The sequence below is a fragment of the Pipistrellus hanaki genome, assembly GCF_964339955.1.
Source record: "Pipistrellus hanaki genome assembly, chromosome: 13".
Taxonomy (NCBI): Eukaryota; Metazoa; Chordata; class Mammalia; order Chiroptera; family Vespertilionidae; genus Pipistrellus; species Pipistrellus hanaki.
The window spans coordinates 49,187,396-49,207,050 of NC_140515.1; the positions used below are offsets into that span (position 1 = coordinate 49,187,396).

General features: G+C 50.8%; 1 protein-coding gene across 1 annotated transcript in view; it reads left to right on the plus strand.

Moving 5' to 3' along the window:
* The window catches only part of TRIM71 (tripartite motif containing 71), a gene marked incomplete at both ends in the record, with an annotated part of 66,040 nt that extends 50,775 nt beyond the window's left edge, over window positions 1–15,265 (plus strand). The window contains 3 exons of the mRNA XM_084902205.1: window positions 1,901–2,068; window positions 10,929–11,063; window positions 13,814–15,265. Of these exons, the coding sequence (XP_084758331.1) occupies window positions 1,901–2,068; window positions 10,929–11,063; window positions 13,814–15,265 (1,755 nt within the window). The remainder of the gene's footprint in view (window positions 1–1,900; window positions 2,069–10,928; window positions 11,064–13,813) is intronic.
* Window positions 15,266–19,655: the final 4,390 nt, after the last annotated feature.

The window sequence follows — 19,655 nt, forward strand, 5'->3', positions numbered from 1 at the left end:
CGGCTCTGCATGAGGAGACCAGTACCAGGCATGGGCAGGAAAGCAACGCTTTATTTTTAAAAAATATTTTTTATTTATTTTTTTTACAGAGAGGAAGAGAGAGGGATAGAGAGTTAGAAGCATCGATGAGAGTGAGTCATCGATTAGCTGCCTCTTGCACACCCCCTATCGGGGATGTGCCCACAACCAAGGTACATGCCCTTGACGGGAATCGAACCCGGGACCTTTCAGTCCGCAGACCGATGCTCTACCACTGAGCCAAACCGGTTTCGGCAAAGGAAAGCAACGCTTTAGAAGTCTCCAGTCACACACACACAGTGCAGTGTACAGGTGGTGTGTTGTAGGATTGTGCACCTGAAGCCTGCAGAATGTTGGTAATCCATGCCACTGCAATGAATCCAATTTCAAAAAAGAAAAGGAAAGAATACGTCGTAGGCTGGCCTCCTTACTCTGCCTTTGCTAGCCATGAGGGCTTAAGCACCTCAGAACCTCTTGTCTTTATCTGGGGATGGAGTGCATGGGGCAGTGTGTGTGTGTGTGTGTGTGTGTGTGAACGAACTCCCTTGGACACCACCCCCCTGCCTCCTGTTGCGTGTTGGCTGGCTTTGCCTCACACCCAGGTGTACCAGAGGCAGATGTAAGCTCTGCTCTTGAAAGCAATCCAGCAAACATTTACAGAGAGCGGCGCTAAGTGCCCCTCTCTGCGGAGGGATACGAGACTGGCCCAGTTTCTGTGCCAAGGAGCTGCCGCTCTTGAGAGCTCCTCATTTATCAGCAGGTGGAGGTGGTGCCAGCCCTTCTCTCCCTCCCTCCCTCCCTCCCTCCCTCCCTCCCTCCCTCCCTCCCAGCTTGCCGGGCCCCAGGGAAATGCAGAACGTCGGCTCTCTCCGTCGGCTCTCTCCGCACAGGCTGCCTCCCAGGGCCCACTCCTTCCTTGGGACAACTTGGCAGGAAGAAGAAAGACAAGAAGCTGGCTGACCTTACCCCACTAGCCCTTTTTTTTTTTTTTTTTTTTTTTTTTTTTTTTTTTTTTTTTTTTTGCCGTCGTTCCAGCAGCTTAAGCCCTTAGCTTGCTCGGGTGCCTGGAGAACCGTGCTCTGCATGTTGTGCTAACCTCCTTGACTGGGGGTGGTGGTGGTGGTGGCAGCAACCTGTGGCGTGAGGCTGATTGATATTGGCCTCTAGCCTCGCTTCACACGCCGCCCCAGAGGCAGGGGCAGCGAGAGGAAATTTCCGATGTGTTCTTTCACTTGGGCTTCCCATCTCAGGTCAGGAAAACATCACCTTCAGATATTTCTGGGTAATTAATCTGAGATACAGGGAAATACACTGAGTGGCCAGATTATTATGATCTCTGAATGCATAATAATCTTGCCACTCCGTGTGTATATATACACACACATTAGAGCGCTCGGTGCACAAATTCTTGCATGGGTGGGGTCCAGCCAGCCTGGCCAGGGGGAGGGGACATGGGCAGTTGGCCGGCCGGCCTGCTGGTCGAACTCCTGGTCGAGGGGACAATTTGCATATTAGCCTTTTATTGTATAGGATATACCCTGAGTGGCCAGATTATTATGCGTTTAGAGATCATCATAACCTAGCCGGTTGGTGTATTATTGCCTTTGAAGTGTCTCAGTTTTGTTTCTGAAGGAAACTGGAGCGGGATGATGGTTGTCTTTCTTTGGACCGGGCGGGATGGGAAGAAGAGCAAAAAGTTGGGCTCACAGTTGACTGTACTGCTCCCTGCCCTTGTCGGATGTGTGCTAGGTATTGGGAGGGGGAAGGAGATGGGGGGAGGTTGGGAGCCTGGGATCCAGAGCCCCTGTTGCTGTCCTGTCCTCTCTGACTCCAGGCCTGCTCCGTGGCTCTCACTAACGCCTGTCCCCTCTCTGGTCCCCAGGTGCTGCACCTGTACTGTGACACTTGCTCGGTGCCCATCTGTCGCGAGTGTACAATGGGCCGTCACGGGGGCCACAGCTTCATCTACCTCCAGGAGGCGCTGCAGGACTCCCGGGCTCTCACCATCCAGCTGCTGGCGGACGCCCAGCAGGGCCGCCAGGCGATCCAGGTCAGTCCTTCCCCACCTCACCCTTCACCTACTTCCTCGCGCACAAAGCCTTTCCCCACTGCCTTTCAGATGGCGTGCGCAGATTTCTGGGCAGACGCCAGTGTGTGGGGGCCGTGGGGGAACAATGACCCAAGTGAGCTCATGTGATATCCATGCAGTGCAGCAGTAATCCCTGGGGCTGGGGCAGGGAGGGGCGGGACCACCTTGAAGACCTGTGCAGATGAGGAGGAGGTGGCCCGAAGTTAATGGCTGGTCGAGGCTTGCTCCCATTCACTTAGCCTGGGCCCCTATCACAGCATCTTGTCTTGTTTCCCATCCAGCCCCTCCCCAATTCCAAGTGGATTCCAGAAGGACTGGGAGCTTGACACTTTTCAGACAGAGTCCTTTGCTATTCAGATTTATTTGCTTGTTTGTTTAGTGGTGAGAAAGAAGCGAGCATGGGCAATTTCCCATAAGGCTCAGAGTGTCAAAACTCCTTCCTGGGTGATCAGGACCCATCTTGGTCATTTAGACTCTTGTTTCTGTTTAGTTTCTATCTCTGTGGGAGGTAGGGATACATGTATCTTGGGGGCATCGCAGCTATGCTCTCCCACAGTCAGGTCCTACTGTGTGCCCGAACTGATTGTGAATCTCCGTGCCTGACGCAGACTTTAGGAACACAGAAACACCATGCGATGTTAGCCTTTTGTTTTGTAGGCTGAGCTGGAAAAATCAGGGAACACTGCTAACCCTTGAGCAGAAATTGAATAGGAAACTATTGTTAGTTACATGCTAGAGTATTTGAATAAGTGAATTGTTTAAAAAAGCATCTTTTAGCCCTACTCGGTTTGGCTCAGTGGAGAGAGCCGTCAGCTTACGGGACTGAAGGGTCCCAGGTTCGATTCCGGTCAAGGGCATGTACCTTGGTTGCGGGCACATCCCCAGTTGGGGGTGTGCAGGAGGCAGCTGATGGATGCTTCTCTCTCATCGATGTTTCTAATTCTCTATCCCTCTCACTTGCTCTGTGTAAAAAAATTAATAAAATATATATTTTTAAAAAGTATCTTTTAGGAAAGTAGTTGAAGAACCGATGGTGTGCTCTAGGGAAGATGGTTTAAGGATAGTTTAGATTTTAATATGCTGAAATAATCTTTCTGATGGGTCAAATTGTCTGGTATCCAAGTCCTAAAAGTGAAGGTTTGAGAGTCTTATTTCCGGAATGATTTACTCCGTCGTGCTCTTATTAGGCCTCCGGAGCGCCTCTGTCTCTCAGCTGCTGTTACATCGCATGTGTCCGCATCCTCACTGGTACATGCTAGGTTTTAATTCTTTTCTATCCTAATGACTGTGTCCTGAATGAAGGGGTGTGCGGTTTCCATTTTTATGCCACTACAGTTAGGACCTTGTCAACTGCTTGTCCCGCAGGCTTCTTTCTAACACCCCTCACCTGGGGAGTTTAAAGAACCACGATGTCACCCTTGCCCGTGTGGCTCCTTTGGGTGCCTTGCCTTTGTGCTCCACAAGGTTGCCAGTTTGATTCCCCTTCAGGGCACATTCCTGCGTTGTGGGCTTAATCCCCAGTAAGAGGGTGTGCAGGAGACAGCCGATGGAAGAGTCTCTCTCATCATTGATGTTTCTATCTCTCTCCGTAAACAAAAATAAGTAATATATATATATATATATATATATATATATATATATATATACACACACACATATATATATAATATATATATGTGTGTGTGTGTGTGTGTGTGTGTGTGTGTGTGTGTATCCCTAGCCAATTTGTCTCAGTGGATAGAGCGTCAGCCTGTGGACTGAGAGGTCCCAGGTTCGATTCCGGTCAAGGGCACATGCCTGGATTACAGGCTTGATCCTCAGTGGGGGGCATGCAGGAGGCAGCCGATGGATGATTCTCTCTCATCATTTTTTTCTCTCTCCCTCTCTCTTCTCTAAAATCAATAAAAATGGCCGAGACCGGTTTGGCTCAATGGATAGAGCGTCGGCTTGGGGACTGAAGGGACCCGAGTTCGATTCTGGTCAAGGGCATGTACCTTGGCTGCGGGCATATCCCCAGTAGGGGGTGTGCAAGAGGCAGCTGATCGATGACTCTCTCTCATCGATGTTTCTAGCTCTCTATCTCTCTTCCTTCCTCTCTGTACAAAATCAATAAAATATATATATTTTTTTAAATAAAATAAAATCAATAAAAATGTTTATATATATATATATATATATATACATTAAAAAATTAATAAACATGGTCACTCTTCATGTTAAAGCAAGAGTAATAGCTATTACACCATTTTGTACAAAATGAGAACTGAGCTTAATGCCAAAGCATCATTGTTTTAGGTTATACAGGTGAAATGTCAATCAAGATTTCTGGATTAATTTTACCCCTTATCTCCTGTTTGTCTTGTATCATTTATTTGATCATCCTAACAGACTAAGGTTCCTCTGCAGACACTCCTACTTGCCATGATGGGAAGTTGCCACAGCTATGCTAAGAATGCCTACTCTCTCTTGTGAACTAATTTATCCCCAAAAGAACCTGTTCTTTCTATTACAAATATGGAAATGGAAGAACAAAATCATTCGCTTTGCCCAAGACAACCAGACCTCCTTAACCAGAGGCCTTCCCGTTTCTTCAGTGAGGAGACTCAACAAGACCTGTTTGCTGAGCTCCTGCTTTGTTCCCGGCTCTGAAATAGGGGCTTTCTGCATACATAGTGGTGCTTTTCTGGTGTGGGTGTCAGTCTTCCCATTTTGCCAAGAGAACGGCTTTGCTCCAAAGAAATGAACCTCAGGTAACCTGCCAGAGGCACACGAAGGGTGAATAGAATTGTGGTTTGAATCCAAAGCTAATAGACAACTGCTTCTCATTTGGGAAGCTGTCCTCTCTCTAGCTCCCCAACCCTCTCTTAGGCATGTGAAAGCCCCCCTCCCCATGGCAACCCCCAGATACAGAGAAAAAAATCATGGTTGGAGAACTCCACTACACCATGACCTAATTCAAAAATTTCCCATGCTGTCTTAATTAGGACTCTTGGTTGCAGTGGACTGAAAGGGAATGAATAGTCTCAGGTGACCAGGTAGGAGAATATGGATGGATCAGGCTTCAGGTATCCAGGGACGCAGACCTTGGTGCCAGCGCTGTCAATCATGTAGCCCTGTCCCTCTCTCCATGGTTACGGCGTTCTTGCTCCTGGGCCTGGGCGTATCCATGTAGTGCTGAGAGAAAGGTGGGCATAAGTGGCGATGGCTTCAGGCCTGCACCTCAGGGAAAGAGTGGGTATCCCCCCCCACCCCCCTTCCCTTTTGGGGTGAGGGTGGGGTGGAGGCTGGAGGCTGGAACATCCTATATAATAAAAGCCCAGTGATTGAAACCGTGGAACAATCAGAGACCAGAACGACCATGGCCCCTCGCCCCTCGCCCCGGCCAGCTCCATCCCCTAGCAAGGGGTTAGGAGCGATTGGTTAGGCAATCAGGCAGGCAGGCAGGCAGGCAGGCGAGCTGTTAGGAGCCAGTGGTGCTGGATTGCGAGAGATGTCTTAACTGCCATTTTAGGCCCTATCCACGGGGATCCCTGTGGGATTGGGCCTCAACCAGCGGTCAGACATCGCCCAAGGGGTTCTGGATTGCGAGAGGGTGCAGGCTAAGCTGAGGGGGACTTCCCCCCTCCTCCCCGTCCCTCCTGTGCACAAATTTTGTGTTTGTGTTGGGGCCAGAAGGCTTGAAGATGTATATCGGCTGCTCTTCTATCCTTCCTTTAAAATTAAAGGGTCCTTTATAATAAAAGAGTGATATGCAAATTTGACCAAACGGTGGAAGGACAGGTCACTATGATGCACACTGGCCCCCAGGGGCTCAATGCAGGAGGGAGCAAGAAGAGAGAGAAGAAACATCATTGTGAGAGAGACACATCAGTTGGTTCCTGCCTGCACTGCCCGCACCCCAAACAGGGTAGAAGAACAAACCTGCAACCCAAGCATATGCCCTTGACCAGGAATTGAACCCTGGACCCTTTGGTCTGCTCCAACCACTGAGCCATGTACTGACAATTATAAGATGAATCGTAGTTTCCAAGCTCTTTTTTTTTTTTTTAATATATTTTATTGATTTTTTTTTTTTTTAACAGAGAGAAAGGGAGAGAGATAGAGAGCCAGAAACATCGATGAGACAGAAAGGGAGAGGGATAGAGAGCCAGAAACATCGATGAGAGAGAACCATCGACCAGCTGCCTCCTGCACACTCCCCACCGGGGATGTGCTTGCAACCAACGTACATGCCCTTGACCGGAATCGAACCCGGGACCCCTCAGGCCACAGGCCGCGCTCTATCCACTGAGCCAAACCGGCCTCGGCAGTTTCCAAGCTCTTAAAAATGTGATTACAACGATATGAGTACTGAGAGTATTTTTCATTATCTGCTATGGTGGCCTGCGAGTTTATGCGCTTTTATCTTCTGGTTATTGGTGCACTTTCATCACTAGCCACTAGGCCACCCCGGTTCTCCATGGCAGACATCACTAATCGCTCTCTGCACTCCGCCCCAGGAAACCCTGTATGGCCTCAGACGCCTCAGTGCTAAGTGGTCAGCTGGCACGTGGTCAGCTGGCACGTGGTCAGCTGGCACGCACCGACCGATTTCGCTTGCCCAGATCGAGCCCCTCGATTTCAGATGTTTGATTGCATCTGTGTTAACATTCAAGCCCCCATGCTTGTTGGTGGTTCTCCCCGCCCCCCCCCATTTTAACAGCAAATTGTGTTTCTGTGTTCAAAGTTGATGCAGCCCCTCCCCCACTGTCATCTTCCCCAACCCACCTGTTTCTTGTCTCTGTCAAAGGCCCTGCCTTCATTCAGTATGGGGAACGAGTTCAGCAGGTCCTGGCTGTGCATCTTGGAGTGCAGGGCTTGACCGGTTTGTGCACGATTTAGAAAGCAAAGGCCCATTTTGTCTGCATCTTGGCTTTTACCACTCTCAACCCTAGGATTGATGTTATTCTTGCATGCTTATTGGGGGGGGGGAGGGTGTGACTGAGAGTGAAGAGAGAGCTTTTCACTCCTTCCACCTGCTTGAAAAATGGAAGAAGCGTTTCTTGGTAGAGAATGGGAGTTCCAAACCCAAGGGCTTGCTTGTAGGATCTGGCAGGGCCTGAGGGAGCAAGCCTTGCCTAGGGGACGGTAGGGGAAGAGGTCACACCCCACCCCACCCCCAAGCAAAGGGGGTGGTCGTAGCCTTCCCAGCCAGTTCTTGCCCTGCGGTCCGCAAACTCATTAGTCAACAGAGCAAATGTCAACGGTACAACAATTGAAATTTCTTCTGAGAGCTGAAAACCGACTTCTGCGCATGGGCCACAAAGTTTAAATCGCACTGTACGTGTGTGCCCGCACGTGGTATTTTGTGGAAGAGCCACACTCAAAGGGCCAAAGAGCCACATGTGAGAGCCGCAGTTTGCCAACCACTGCCCTCGAGGAGTGTTGTTGGCCTTGCTATTTTCAAATCTTGCGATTTCTTTTATTTATTTATTTATTTATTTATTTAATTGATTTTGTACAGAGAGGAAAGGAGAGAGATAGAGAGTTAGAAACACAGATGAAAGAGAGTCATCGATCAGCTGCCTCTTGCACACCCCCTACTGGGGATATGCCCGCAACCAAAGTACATGCCCTTGACTGGAATCGAACCCGGGTCCCTTCAGTCCCCAAGCCGAAGCTCTATCCATTGAGCCAAACCGGTTTCAGCTCAAATCTTGCGATTTCTATAGAAATCTGTTTGGTATATGATGAATGACATTGGTGAAAATAGAAAGCAGTTTGCCACCTCTGCTGACCGCTGAGGAAACAAGAAGAAACCTTTAGCTGGTGTGGGTCGGTGGTTGAGCATCGACCTATGAACCAGGGGATTATGGTTCGATTCCGGGTCAGGGCACATGCCCCGGTTGCCCGGGATTTGGGCTGGATCCCCAGTAGGGGTCGTGCAGGAGCAGCCCGATCAGTGATTCTCATCATTGATGTTTTCTTTTCATCACTGATGATTCTCTCCCGCTCCCTTCCTCTCTGAAATCAATAAAAGAGAAATATTATGGTCCAAGTAGCATAGCTCAGTGGTTATTTCAAGGTATATCCCCAGTTTTCAGGCTCGATCCCCAGTGGGGGATATACAGGAGGCAAACGATCAATAATTCTCTCTCATCATTGATGTTTTTATCTCTCCCTCTTCCTTCCTCTCTCTGAAACCAATAAAACATTAAAAAAAAAAAAAAAAAAGATATTATAGCCGAGGCCGGTTTGGCTCAGTGGATGGAGCGTCGGCCTGCGGACTGAAGGGTCCCAGGTTCAATTCCAGTCGGGGGCATATGTACCTAGGTTGCGGGCACAACCTCAGTGGGGGGTGTGCAGGAGGCAGCGATTCGGTGTTTCTCTCTCATCGATGTTTCTATCTCTGTCCTTCTCTCTTCCTCTCTGTAAAAAAATCAATAAAATATATTTTAAAAATAAATGATAAAAGATATTATAGACATAGGCTTGGTTGTGTCGGATAATGATACCTCGGTGCTAATGAATAACCAACACACCTGAAGACAGGGTGTGCCCGCCACTAAGTTCTCCTCTCCCGCCCTTTCTCGCCTGCACCCCGTGATGCTGGGGCTGCGGCACTTCTCCCAGCCACTCCCTGGAAGTGGGAAGGAGGGACATGCTTCTTTCTCTTAACTTCCTACTGTTACCAGGGGCGTTTTTTTTCCATCCTGGCTGCAGAAGTTGCTTCCCATGTCTTGCTTTTGTCACTCCCAGAATGAACTGGGAAAACCCCAATTTCTTCTTCCCCAAATTCTTGGGTCGGTGGCTACGTCCCCCCAGTTACTACTGTCTATCTCTAATCCTCAGCCTGCCCCTTGTCCTAGCCCTGCTCCAATGCCTCATTAGCCAGAGTCTTCGCATTAAATTGTCTCCATGTCTAGTGAGGTTTCTCCTTTTTCTGAACGAATCTTGACAGCCTGAGACGTTTGAAATCTACCAACCCCATTCTGTCTCCTTGCATGCACATTTGCTTTTGTTGGCCATTCTGGTTTTTGAGAGTAGGGGATAACTCAGACAAATCCATCTGCTTTTGTTTGTTGGCTACTGGTTAGTTCCCTAGAGCAGTGGTCGGCAAACAGCGGCTCTGCTGACTCATGAGTTTGCCGACCACTGGACTAGACTAAATGTTATAACCGTGTAGTTGGAAGCTGTGAGGATTAGGCAATTGTGGCGTATTGTGTGCAAAGAGGTAAAGGGTAGTATATGAGAGTGGTCTGCAAACTCATGAGTCAACAGAGCAGCAAACCGTGGCTTGCGAGCCTCAGTTTGCCCATCACTATCTTAGAGCTACTTCAACAACTTATCACCCCCTGGGTGACTTAAAACAATAGGAATGTGCTATCTTGCCGCTCTAAAGGCTACAAGTCCAAAAGGAGGGTGTCAGCAAGACTGCACTCTGCTCCTACTGGAAGTTCTAGGGAAGAACCCTGGCTGGCCAGGTGCTGTGGTCCGCTCTTTCCACGTATTCTATTGCATTTTCCTCCCAGTCCTCCTCTCTCAAGGTTGGAGGCCAGCAACACGTCCCAAGGCCTTTCAGCTAGCGGACGGTGGAGCCAGGATTCGAACCCGGTCACCCGACGCCTGTGTTGATCATTAGCCTGGTTTGCCCCAGTTTTTGATATGTTCCATATTCTGGATACTCCTCCGTCCCCAGGGTACACGGGGATGGCCGGTCACCCGTCACCAATTCCTGAGCTCAGGTCAGGCCCCAAACTTTTTTTTTTTTTTTTTTTTTAATATTTTTTATTGATTTTTTTACAGAGAGGAAGGGAGAGGGATAGAGAGCTAGAAACATCGATGAGAGAGAAACATCGATCAGCTGCCTCTTGCACACCCCCACTGGGGATATGCCCGCAACCAAGGTACATGCCCTGGAATCGAACCTGGGACCCTTCATTCTGCAGGCTGACGCTCTATCCACTGAGCCAAAACGGTTTCGGCAGGCCCCAAACCCTTGATGCTTCTTCCCCCAGGCCCCTCCTGGTTTAGGATGCCGGCTCTAACCCTATTCCCCCTGATTTATAATACCTCAGTGTCTCAGAAGAAATCCTTTTGAAGACGTGTGTCATGTAATATTAATGAAAACACGAGGCCTTCTGTCTGGATTAATTTTTTATGAACAATAATACGTCTGATTAAACTGGCTGATTTACTAGAGCTGGTGGTACAGGGTTGGGGGGTGTGGGGATGGCGGGGGGTGGATGGTCTCTATCCACGGGGCACGGTTTCTGAGGTGACCAGTATTCCCAGGATGCACGTGGGGTTGGTTCTGGCCGGAAATGCCAGGACAGGAAGGTGATGATGGATCAGTGCTGGCTGGCTTTTGCCACTGTGGGTACCCCCTCCCGTGTGGGATGGGCCCAGCAGCCCTCAGGGTTCCCCCAGGTGCGGGCAGTAAAGGCCAGACCGTCTGTGGGAAGGGAAGTTGTCCGTGTGCCCGGGGTAGGCACGTTGCACATCCGATCCGTAGTCCCGGTATTCGGCGGCCGCCCAGCTACACTGGTTTCACTGTTGTCGGAGCAGCTCTTAATAGTCCTGACATTTCACCGGGGTGGGTGCCATTTCCCCACACAGAGACGCCCGGCGCTTGCCAGCAGCTCCTTCGGTTACATGTCGGACAGATGCCATTCTCTCCCCTTAAGTGCCTGCTTTCTTCCCAAGGAAGTGGAGCACGCGGTCGGGGGGGCCCTGAGGGGGGGGGTGGGGGTGGGGGTGGGGGTGGAGGAGAAGTAGACCTGAACGTTTTGTGTGAAGGAGGCGTCCTGATGCCATGCCATGGTTTCTGGTTTTCTTCCAGCTGAGCATCGAGCAGGCCCAGACCGTGGCGGAGCAGGTGGAGATGAAGGCCAAGGTGGTGCAGTCGGAGGTCAAGGCCGTGACGGCGAGGCACAAGAAGGCCCTGGAGGAGCGGGAGTGCGAGCTGCTGTGGAAGGTAATGGGGAGGGGCGGGGAGAAGACCACGTCTCCCCCACCCACCCCCAGTCCGGGCCCGGGCCTCCTCGGCTGGCCAGCATTTCTTCCATGACCACACCCCCATTCCCGTGTCAGATCCTGGACCCCGGCTCTAAATGTTGGTAGTTGGCTTGGTAGTTTTCCATGGTTCCATTGGCGGAAAGGTTTACCGGGGTCCCTGGAACCTTGTGGGTGCTCTCCAGGCAGAAAAAGAACAAGGAGCCCTTTCAGAAAAGAGGTCGGGTACCAAGGCTGGGAGGAGTCTGTTCTGTGGCACCAATGCTCCGAAGGACGCTTGGAGGACGGACGGTCGAACCCGTTGTTAGGAAGGCAGGCCTGGTGGGCGACATCCTTAGGTTTGGTGTCCTGGCCGGTTGCACTTCCTGGACCCGTGGGGAAGGCCGGTTTTCCACTTGGCGAGGGCAGTGAGCGTGTGCCCTTGCTTCCTGTGGGAGCGGGAAAGCGTGCTGAGCGCACTGGTGTGCTGTTTAGATTAAAAAACAACCAAAAAAACGAACAAAAAACAACCAGCTGGAGCCTTCGCTGGTGTTGCTCAGTGGTTAGAGCATCAACCTGCGGACTGAAGGTCCCAAATTCGATTCCAGTCAAGGACACGTGTGTGTGTGTGTGTGTGTGTGTGTGTGTGTCGTTGCAGTAGGGGGCATGCAGGAGGCAGCCGATCAATGACTCTCTCTCATCATTGATTTTTCTATCTCTCTCTCCCTTTCCGTTCCTCTCTGAAATCAATAAAAATATACATGTTTTAAAAATCAGCTGGGTCGAAACCGGTGGATAGAGCGTCGGCCTGCGGACTGAAAGGTCCCAGGTTTGATTCCGGTCAAGGGCATGTACCTTGGTTGCGGGTACAACCCCAGTGGGAGGGAGGTGTGCAGGAGGCAGCTGATCGATGATTCTCTCTCATCGATGTTTCTAATTCTCTCTCACTCTCCCTTCCTCTCTGTAAAAAAATCAATAAAATATATATTTTTTTAAAAAATCAGCTGGAAAGCTGGCTCTCCCTTACCCACGTCACCATCCCAGCGTTTTCCTGTCCGATCTCCCCTCTCCCTCAGAAGGGAAGAGGGGAACATACTTGGGAAGGGGCCCATGCCCCACGCCAGTTCCACTGTAATTACATTCTCTGAGCACGCAAGTGAGGCCACCTACGAAGGGTGAGCGTAGGTGTGCGTGCGTGCTTGTTTTGATCATCAGGCTGCAGGGTGGAAGCGAGGTGGTACCCCGGTTTCCGGAAGTGGCCCTCAAATGTTCTCTGGGAGGCTACCCCTCGGATCTTTGCATGCTCCCATTTCGTTGGCTCCTGATTCGCTGCTTTCTGCTTCGTCCAGCCTCTCAAGGACTAGAAGGCTCTAGTTGTGGGTTTGGTTTTTTTGTGTTTTGTTTGTTTTTGGGACAAGAAGAGAAAGGCTCCCTGGGAGGGAAAAAGTCCTGAGATTTTAATGCAGCACCTATTTTACGGAGGCACCTCTGTGGCCCGGACACGGTCGTCAGACACTCCGATGCCCCCGTGGTCTGCCGGCCCCATGCCACCCACGACTGTTCATTATAACGGAAAGGGGCTCACTCGCTGCAACCTGAGAGCAGCGCCGCGGTGAACTCTGCCACAAACCCACTCTTCTGGATCTGCCGATGAAAAGGCCTTTGTGTGCCTCCGCGGGTCTCACCTACGTTCTCATCCTCCCTCCCTCCCTCCCTCCCTCCCTCCCTCCCTCCCTCCCTCCCTCCCTCCCTCCCGGGAGGCTGGCTCCCCGCCTCTCCCAAAGGCAGTTTTCTTTCAGGAGGAATGGAAAGCCACTTTTGACTCTTAACCCTACCAGACCTGAGGCCCTGAACCTAATTAACCCATATACCTGGGCTCCTGAGCTTTTCAGAGAAGCAAATTTTGGGGAGAGAAAAAAAGAAAAGAGTCCATTTCTTTGTGTAATAAACGTTATTTCTGCCAAAGCCGGTTTGGCTCAGCGGTAGAGAGTGTCGGTCTGCGGACTGAAAGGTCTCCCAGGTTTGATTCCGGTCAAGGGCATGTACATTGGTTGCAGGCACATCCCCAGTTGGGCGTGTGCAAGAGGCAGCTGGTCGATGTTTCTCTCTCATTGACGTTTCTAGCTCTCTATCTCTCTCCCTTCTTCTGTGTAAAAAATCAATAAAATATATTTAAAAAACAAACAAACAAACAAAAAAAACCCACGTTATTTCTCCTTGCCCAAGAACTCATTCTCAGATTTCTCCCCAATTGGCTTGCTTGTTCTGCACACACTCCTTTATTTTTTTTTTGTGCCCGCAACCAAGGTACATGCCCTTGACCAGGGAATCGAACCTGGGACCCCTTGAGTCTGCAGGCTGATGATGCTCTATCTATCCACTGAGCCAAACCGGTTAGGGCAAGAATTAGTATTTTTAGTAAGCACAACTCCGCTCTCACCCCTCCACTCACACCCCCCTCCCCCCCCCCCCCCCAAATCCAGGATCGCTCATGGCGTTGAGTTATGTCTGTGTAGTCATCCCTTACACCCGGAACAACCGTTCGTCCGCCCTTTTTGTGCCGTTGGGTTTTGCCAGGAGCGCGCAGGCCTGTTGTCTCTGTGGACTGTCTCCTCGGCCCGGGCTTGCCCAAGGGCTCCTCCCGACTGGTGTCATCGGGCGATGCGTTTCCTGTGTGCGTGGCTCTAAGCCTCTGTGTCCTCTCTCTCCCCCTGTCCTCGCCTTTCCCTCCAGGTGGAGAAGATCCGCCAGGTGAAGGTCAAGTCTCTGTACCTGCAGGTGGAGAAGCTGCGGCAGAACCTCACCAAGCTGGAGAGCACCATCAGCGCCGTGCAGCAGGTGCTGGAGGAGGGCCGGGCGCTGGACGTGCTGCTGGCCCGGGACCGCATGCTGGCCCAGGTGCAGGAGCTGAAGACGGTGCGCGGCCTCCTGCAGCCCCAGGAGGACGACCGGGTCATGTTCACGCCCCCCGACCAGGCCCTGTACCTGGCCATCAAGTCCTTCGGCTTCGTCAGCAGCGGGGCCTTCGCGCCGCTCACCAAGGCCACGGGCGACGGCCTCAAGCGGGCCCTGCAGGGCAAGGTGGCCACCTTCACGGTCATGGGCTACGACCACGACGGGGAGCCCCGCCTCTCGGGGGGCGACCTCATGTCGGCCGTGGTGCTGGGCCCCGACGGCAACCTGTTCGGGGCCGAGGTGAGCGACCAGCAGAACGGCACCTACCTCGTGAGCTACCGCCCCCAGCTGGAGGGGGAGCACCTGGTGTCGGTGACCCTGTGCAACCAGCACATCGAGAACAGCCCCTTCAAGGTCGTGGTCAAGTCCGGCCGCAGCTACGTGGGCATCGGCATCCCGGCCCTGAGCTTCGGCAGCGAGGGCGACGGCGACGGCAAGCTGTGCCGGCCCTGGGGCGTGAGCGTGGACAAGGAGGGCTACATCGTGGTCGCCGACCGCAGCAACAACCGCATCCAGGTGTTCAAGCCCTGCGGCGCCTTCCACCACAAGTTCGGCACGCTGGGCTCCCGGCCGGGCCAGTTCGACCGGCCGGCCGGCGTGGCCTGCGACGCCTCCCGCCGCATCGTGGTGGCCGACAAGGACAACCACCGGATCCAGGTGTTCACCTTCGAGGGCCAGTTCCTCCTCAAGTTCGGCGAGAAGGGGACCAAGAACGGGCAGTTCAACTACCCCTGGGACGTGGCGGTGAACGGCGAGGGCAAGATCCTGGTGTCGGACACGCGGAACCACCGGGTCCAGCTGTTCGGGCCGGACGGCGCCTTCCTGAACAAGTACGGCTTCGAGGGGGCCCTCTGGAAGCACTTCGACTCGCCGCGGGGCGTGGCCTTCAACCACGAGGGCCACCTGGTGGTCACCGACTTCAACAACCACCGGCTCCTGGTCATCCACCCCGACTGCCAGTCGGCGCGCTTCCTGGGCTCGGAGGGCACGGGCCACGGGCAGTTCCTGCGGCCGCAGGGCGTGGCCGTGGACCAGGAGGGGCGCATCATCGTGGCCGACTCCAGGAACCACCGGGTGCAGATGTTCGAGTCCAACGGCAGCTTCCTGTGCAAGTTCGGGGCTCAGGGCAGCGGCTTCGGGCAGATGGACCGCCCCTCCGGCATCGCCGTCACCCCCGACGGCATGGTGGTCGTGGTCGACTTCGGCAACAATCGAATCCTCATCTTTTAATCCCCGTTTCTCTAGGCTTTTGTGTTTGGGGGTGTGCGTGTCTCTTTTCTCTCTCTCTCTCTCTCTCTCTCTCTCTCTCTCTCTCTCTCTCTCCTTTTGAATTTCAAAGAAGAAAACAGTCTCAGGGAAATTTCTTTTTTTTTTTTCTCTTTCTTTTGTTTAAAGAGAACAAGGAAAGTACAACGTTGCCTAAGTCCTACCTCACCTTTATTTTTTTACAGATGAATGTACTCGTCTTTTCTGCAGGGAGTTGAGCCTGTGAAGTGATGCTTTTCCTATCTACCTCATAACTCTTTTTACATTTCCTTCTCCGTGGAGGTCACGTGCCCCTCTCCCCCCTGCGTGTGGGGCGTGACGTGCACAAGCCTGCTGTCTCTCTGGCTGGGAGAGCACTCACTGGATGGGTGTGGTGGGCTGATGATATATATATACTCTGTAGATTGAGCCAAGGAAACACGGAAGAAACTACTAAGTTAAAAAAAAAAAACAACAAAAACCCACACACAAAAAAACAGTATAAACCGTGGGAAAAGTAGGATGTGAAATGCTTAATTATAGAGTATCTGTGTTCTTGAGGATACTGCGTTTATGGGGTTAGATTGTGTTGTGTGATCTTGATCTTTTTGGGGGGGGAGGGGGGAATTTTTTTTCTTCTTTTTTTAAATGCTGCAATGGAGAACTTCCTTGGCGTTCTCCTTTTGTATCTCCTGTGTGTCTGTCATCCTGTTCAGCATCTTTCCTTGTTCCTAGAAGATGGGGCTGTGGCTTGCTAGCCGAACAAAGCGGACTCCTGTTCCCGGCGTAGGTCACGGCCCCTCTGTCTCTCTCGAGGCAGGGGCGTGTGTGTGAGGCCGCCTTCCCTCAGGTTAACGGACGCTGAAGGTGACGCACAGCCTCCCAAAGAACCTTTCTCTTCCTACTTTAGTTTCTAAAAAAAAGTAATAAACGTAGTTCAGGATTTTTTGTGAAAAGTATTCTCTCAAAAGTATTCTTAGTTTGAGAGAATAATTATAAATATTCTTAAGTATTCTTAGTTTGCTGTTGGTTTTAAAGAGTGAAGCAATCGGAAGGAGAACGTGGACCTCGTTCTCAGAAAAGAGGGTTTTGGACACAGCGTGGTGGGTGCCACGTGCGTGTCCCGAGGTGGTCTTTTTGGGGAGCATGAGACTGAAGCAAGCCACCCTTCCCAAACTCTTCCAGACACTGCCAGGAGGGTTGGGGATTCGGTTGAATGAGGTTCTCTCTGTTCATGGAAGCATGCCTTTTGCGAAGAAGAGTCGTAGGCAAGGGAACGAACTTTTATGTTTAAGAAAAGCACAATGTTTTTTTCCCAATGCTTGGGAAGTGCAGGGAAATGGAACGTTCTGGAAGTCAGATTCATAGGAACAGCCCATCCTCCTCCTTCACCCTCGGCTCCGGTCTTTTACAAAGCGGTCTACCTACCGTAGGACCTTGTTTAGAACCCCTGCCCCCAAACCCCCCAAGGCCTTTGAATGTAAATGATCTGTAAACTTAAAATTGCCCCACCTCGAAATGTAGGACATACTGTCCTTCTCGGTACCAAAGAATGAGCATGGAAGCCGGCCTCCACAGCAGAACCGTGGGGCGGCGCCGGTCACTTTACAGGGTTGGTTCGCGGTAACCTGGACGTGGGGTACAAAACCTCCGTCTTTTTGGTGGGAAGCCGGTGGGGCTGACGCTACCCTGCCTGGCAGAACCCACACGGGTCCCTGCACTTCCCACCAACACGGACATAAGAACCAGATTCGAGACTTGCACAGCTCAGGAGAAAACACACACACACACACGAAAACACACACACACACACACACAGGCTCTCGGAAGCCAGGGGCTTCCAGAAAGAGCTCGGGTCCCTTTCTGTTCCTGAATTTCAAAGAAATCCCCCTTTTGTCATAGGGATGTCGTTTTTTAAGTGAACAGAATAAGCGGACAGACAAAGCCATTTGCCATCTGCCCCCCCCCCCCCCAAAGAAAAGATGTTGGGGACAGTGTTAACCAATCAAAATTGCTTTTCTGGACATTAACTCGATCAGTTCCCAGTTCCCAATGCTTGGGTTCTAGGGTTTCTGAATGACCAAAATGGGGGGAAAGAGGGGAAGAGGAGGAAAAAAACCTCATTTCTTGAAGAGCTCCAGTAAAGTAACCAGAAATTAAAAAGAAACTTGAACCTGCTGCCTCAGCTTGCTGTGTGACAGGGTGGGGAGGTGACAGGAAGTCTCATTTAAAAAAAAACACACACAAAAAACGCCTTTTCTTTTATTGAAGAATTGGACAGTGAATCCTGCCTCCATTCCTATTCAGTTGCCTTTTATTTTGTCCCTAATGTCTAAGCTCTTGGGTAAAGAGCTCATGTAGGGAGACTTTTTTTTATTTTGGAATAACTTGGTGCTGTCTTTTCCTCAGGCCCCAGCTCCACTCCACCTTACCCAGCAAATCACCCTTTCCACACCAAAGACAACTTGTTTTAGATGCTTAAAACATTTATTATTGTTTATTATTATTATTAATTGTTGAAGAAATGGATCTTGAACGTTCTTTAATGTTTCCAGAAAACTCTTTTAAGTCATGATAACGGCTGGGATGGCCTACCATGTGTGGCGACTCCCTTTGATTGTCCCGTGTTCAGTGTCATCATCATCATCATCTTCGCTCCCATCTTTTCTTCCCAGCCCTCCCCCATGTGGGGACATCCTGGGGTCCGAGGGGGGCATTTTCTTGGTGAAAGGGCAGTAACTGAAATTGCTTATTTATCACTTTCCTATGGGTTTGATTGTAAAGCCAGAGCTTTCCGCCCATGGCTGAAATGACCAGGTCTTCTTTTAATCAATAAGACTGACCAATGTCTAGGAGATTCTCCCTGGAATGGGGAGGGGGGAGGAGCTGGGAGGTGGGTGGTGCTGCCTCTCTTTACTTTCAGTGCGGGTATATCTCTTCTTCCCCAAAATTGTGCATCATTGCCATTTGCAAAAAACACGGTCCCACTGGGGGAAAAGACGTTTTTAAAACATTGGCCTCCACGGCCGCCCACAGCTGGCTCCTGACCCACAGGGATTGGTGCGAAGCACTTTGGAAATGTGATGATTGGACAATGTGGAATGCTCCAGATCAAAGAAAGAGGAGAAAAGCCAAGGATTGGAACTCTCCCGTGTGAGTGAGGCTGTTCTGGAAGTGCATGCCTCCTTCCCCCTGTGAGGGGATGCTAGGGGTGGGTAGGAATGGTGTCAAAAAGGGAAGGTTTGCACATGGTGATGAGGGGTCCTAGGAGCCGGGAGGGAGGAGAGTAGAATGTTTCTATGGAGTACAGGTGATGCTTAGACAATAATCCCCCGTGTGTGTCTAATCTGTCTGGTCAGGGTGGCAGGGTGGGATATAAGGTCAGCTTGTGTTTGGAGAAGCCAATTGGATTTGAATACTATATAGGTTTGGGTATTGAAATAGCTAAAGGAAATCTAAATAACGCACAGATTTAAAAAACAACAACAACCACCACCACTTTTGGTTGTCACTGACTTCACACCTCAAAAGTGTTTATCATTTGCTTTAAAAAAAAAAAATGATTCCTTCGAGAGGCATTGCTCTCTTGGCCTGTGCTGTACGGCAGCTGGCAGGTGGCTGGAGCCCAGTGCCCTGGGCACTGCCCCAGGTGCACGAACTCTTTGATGGATGCCCTTTTCAGCCTAATTTATTTAGGGAAACACAGGGGTCCCAGACACAGAATCTAGAATCTTAAATTATGTATTGGGCCAAAAAAAAAAAAAAAATGTTTGCCAGACTTCAGGCACTTTGAGTTGGAGCTGACAGAGAAGAGCTTGAGATGGGCTCGGTCTGTGTACTTCTAGTTAAGCCAAAGCTTAATGATTTGAGGGAGGGGTGTCTTTTAGGCTTGAAGCAGCAGCATACTGTTTGTCTGTGTGTCCTCTTCCTCGGGGAGATTCGAGGATTGCTGTGTACTGGTAGATAGTGGAAGAAAATGCCAAAGTTAATAGGCTTGTTTTTTTTCTATTTGGGGAAGAAAAGAAAAAAAGTCAACGGTGCCAAAAAAAAAATGTAGGGTATTTATTGAAAACATCCCTGTTGCGGTTCCAACAGTCTGGGGACTGTAGCAAAGTCAAACTCTTCTGCTTGTGTGATGAGACCACAGAGGGTCTCGACTCTTTTTTTTTTTTTTTTTCTCTCTCTCTCTCTCTCTCTGGCTTCCTGCAGGCCAGGAGCACAGGGCACGCACACCACTCACTCCGCTCCACACCAAAGGTTTTGTTGTTCCGTTTTCTACCTCAACTTTTGGCAAAAAGTCATCTACCTCATGTTAGCATCTGACGGGTCTCAGAAGAGTATTAAACCACTGGGGAGTGGGTGGGCGTGGAGCTAC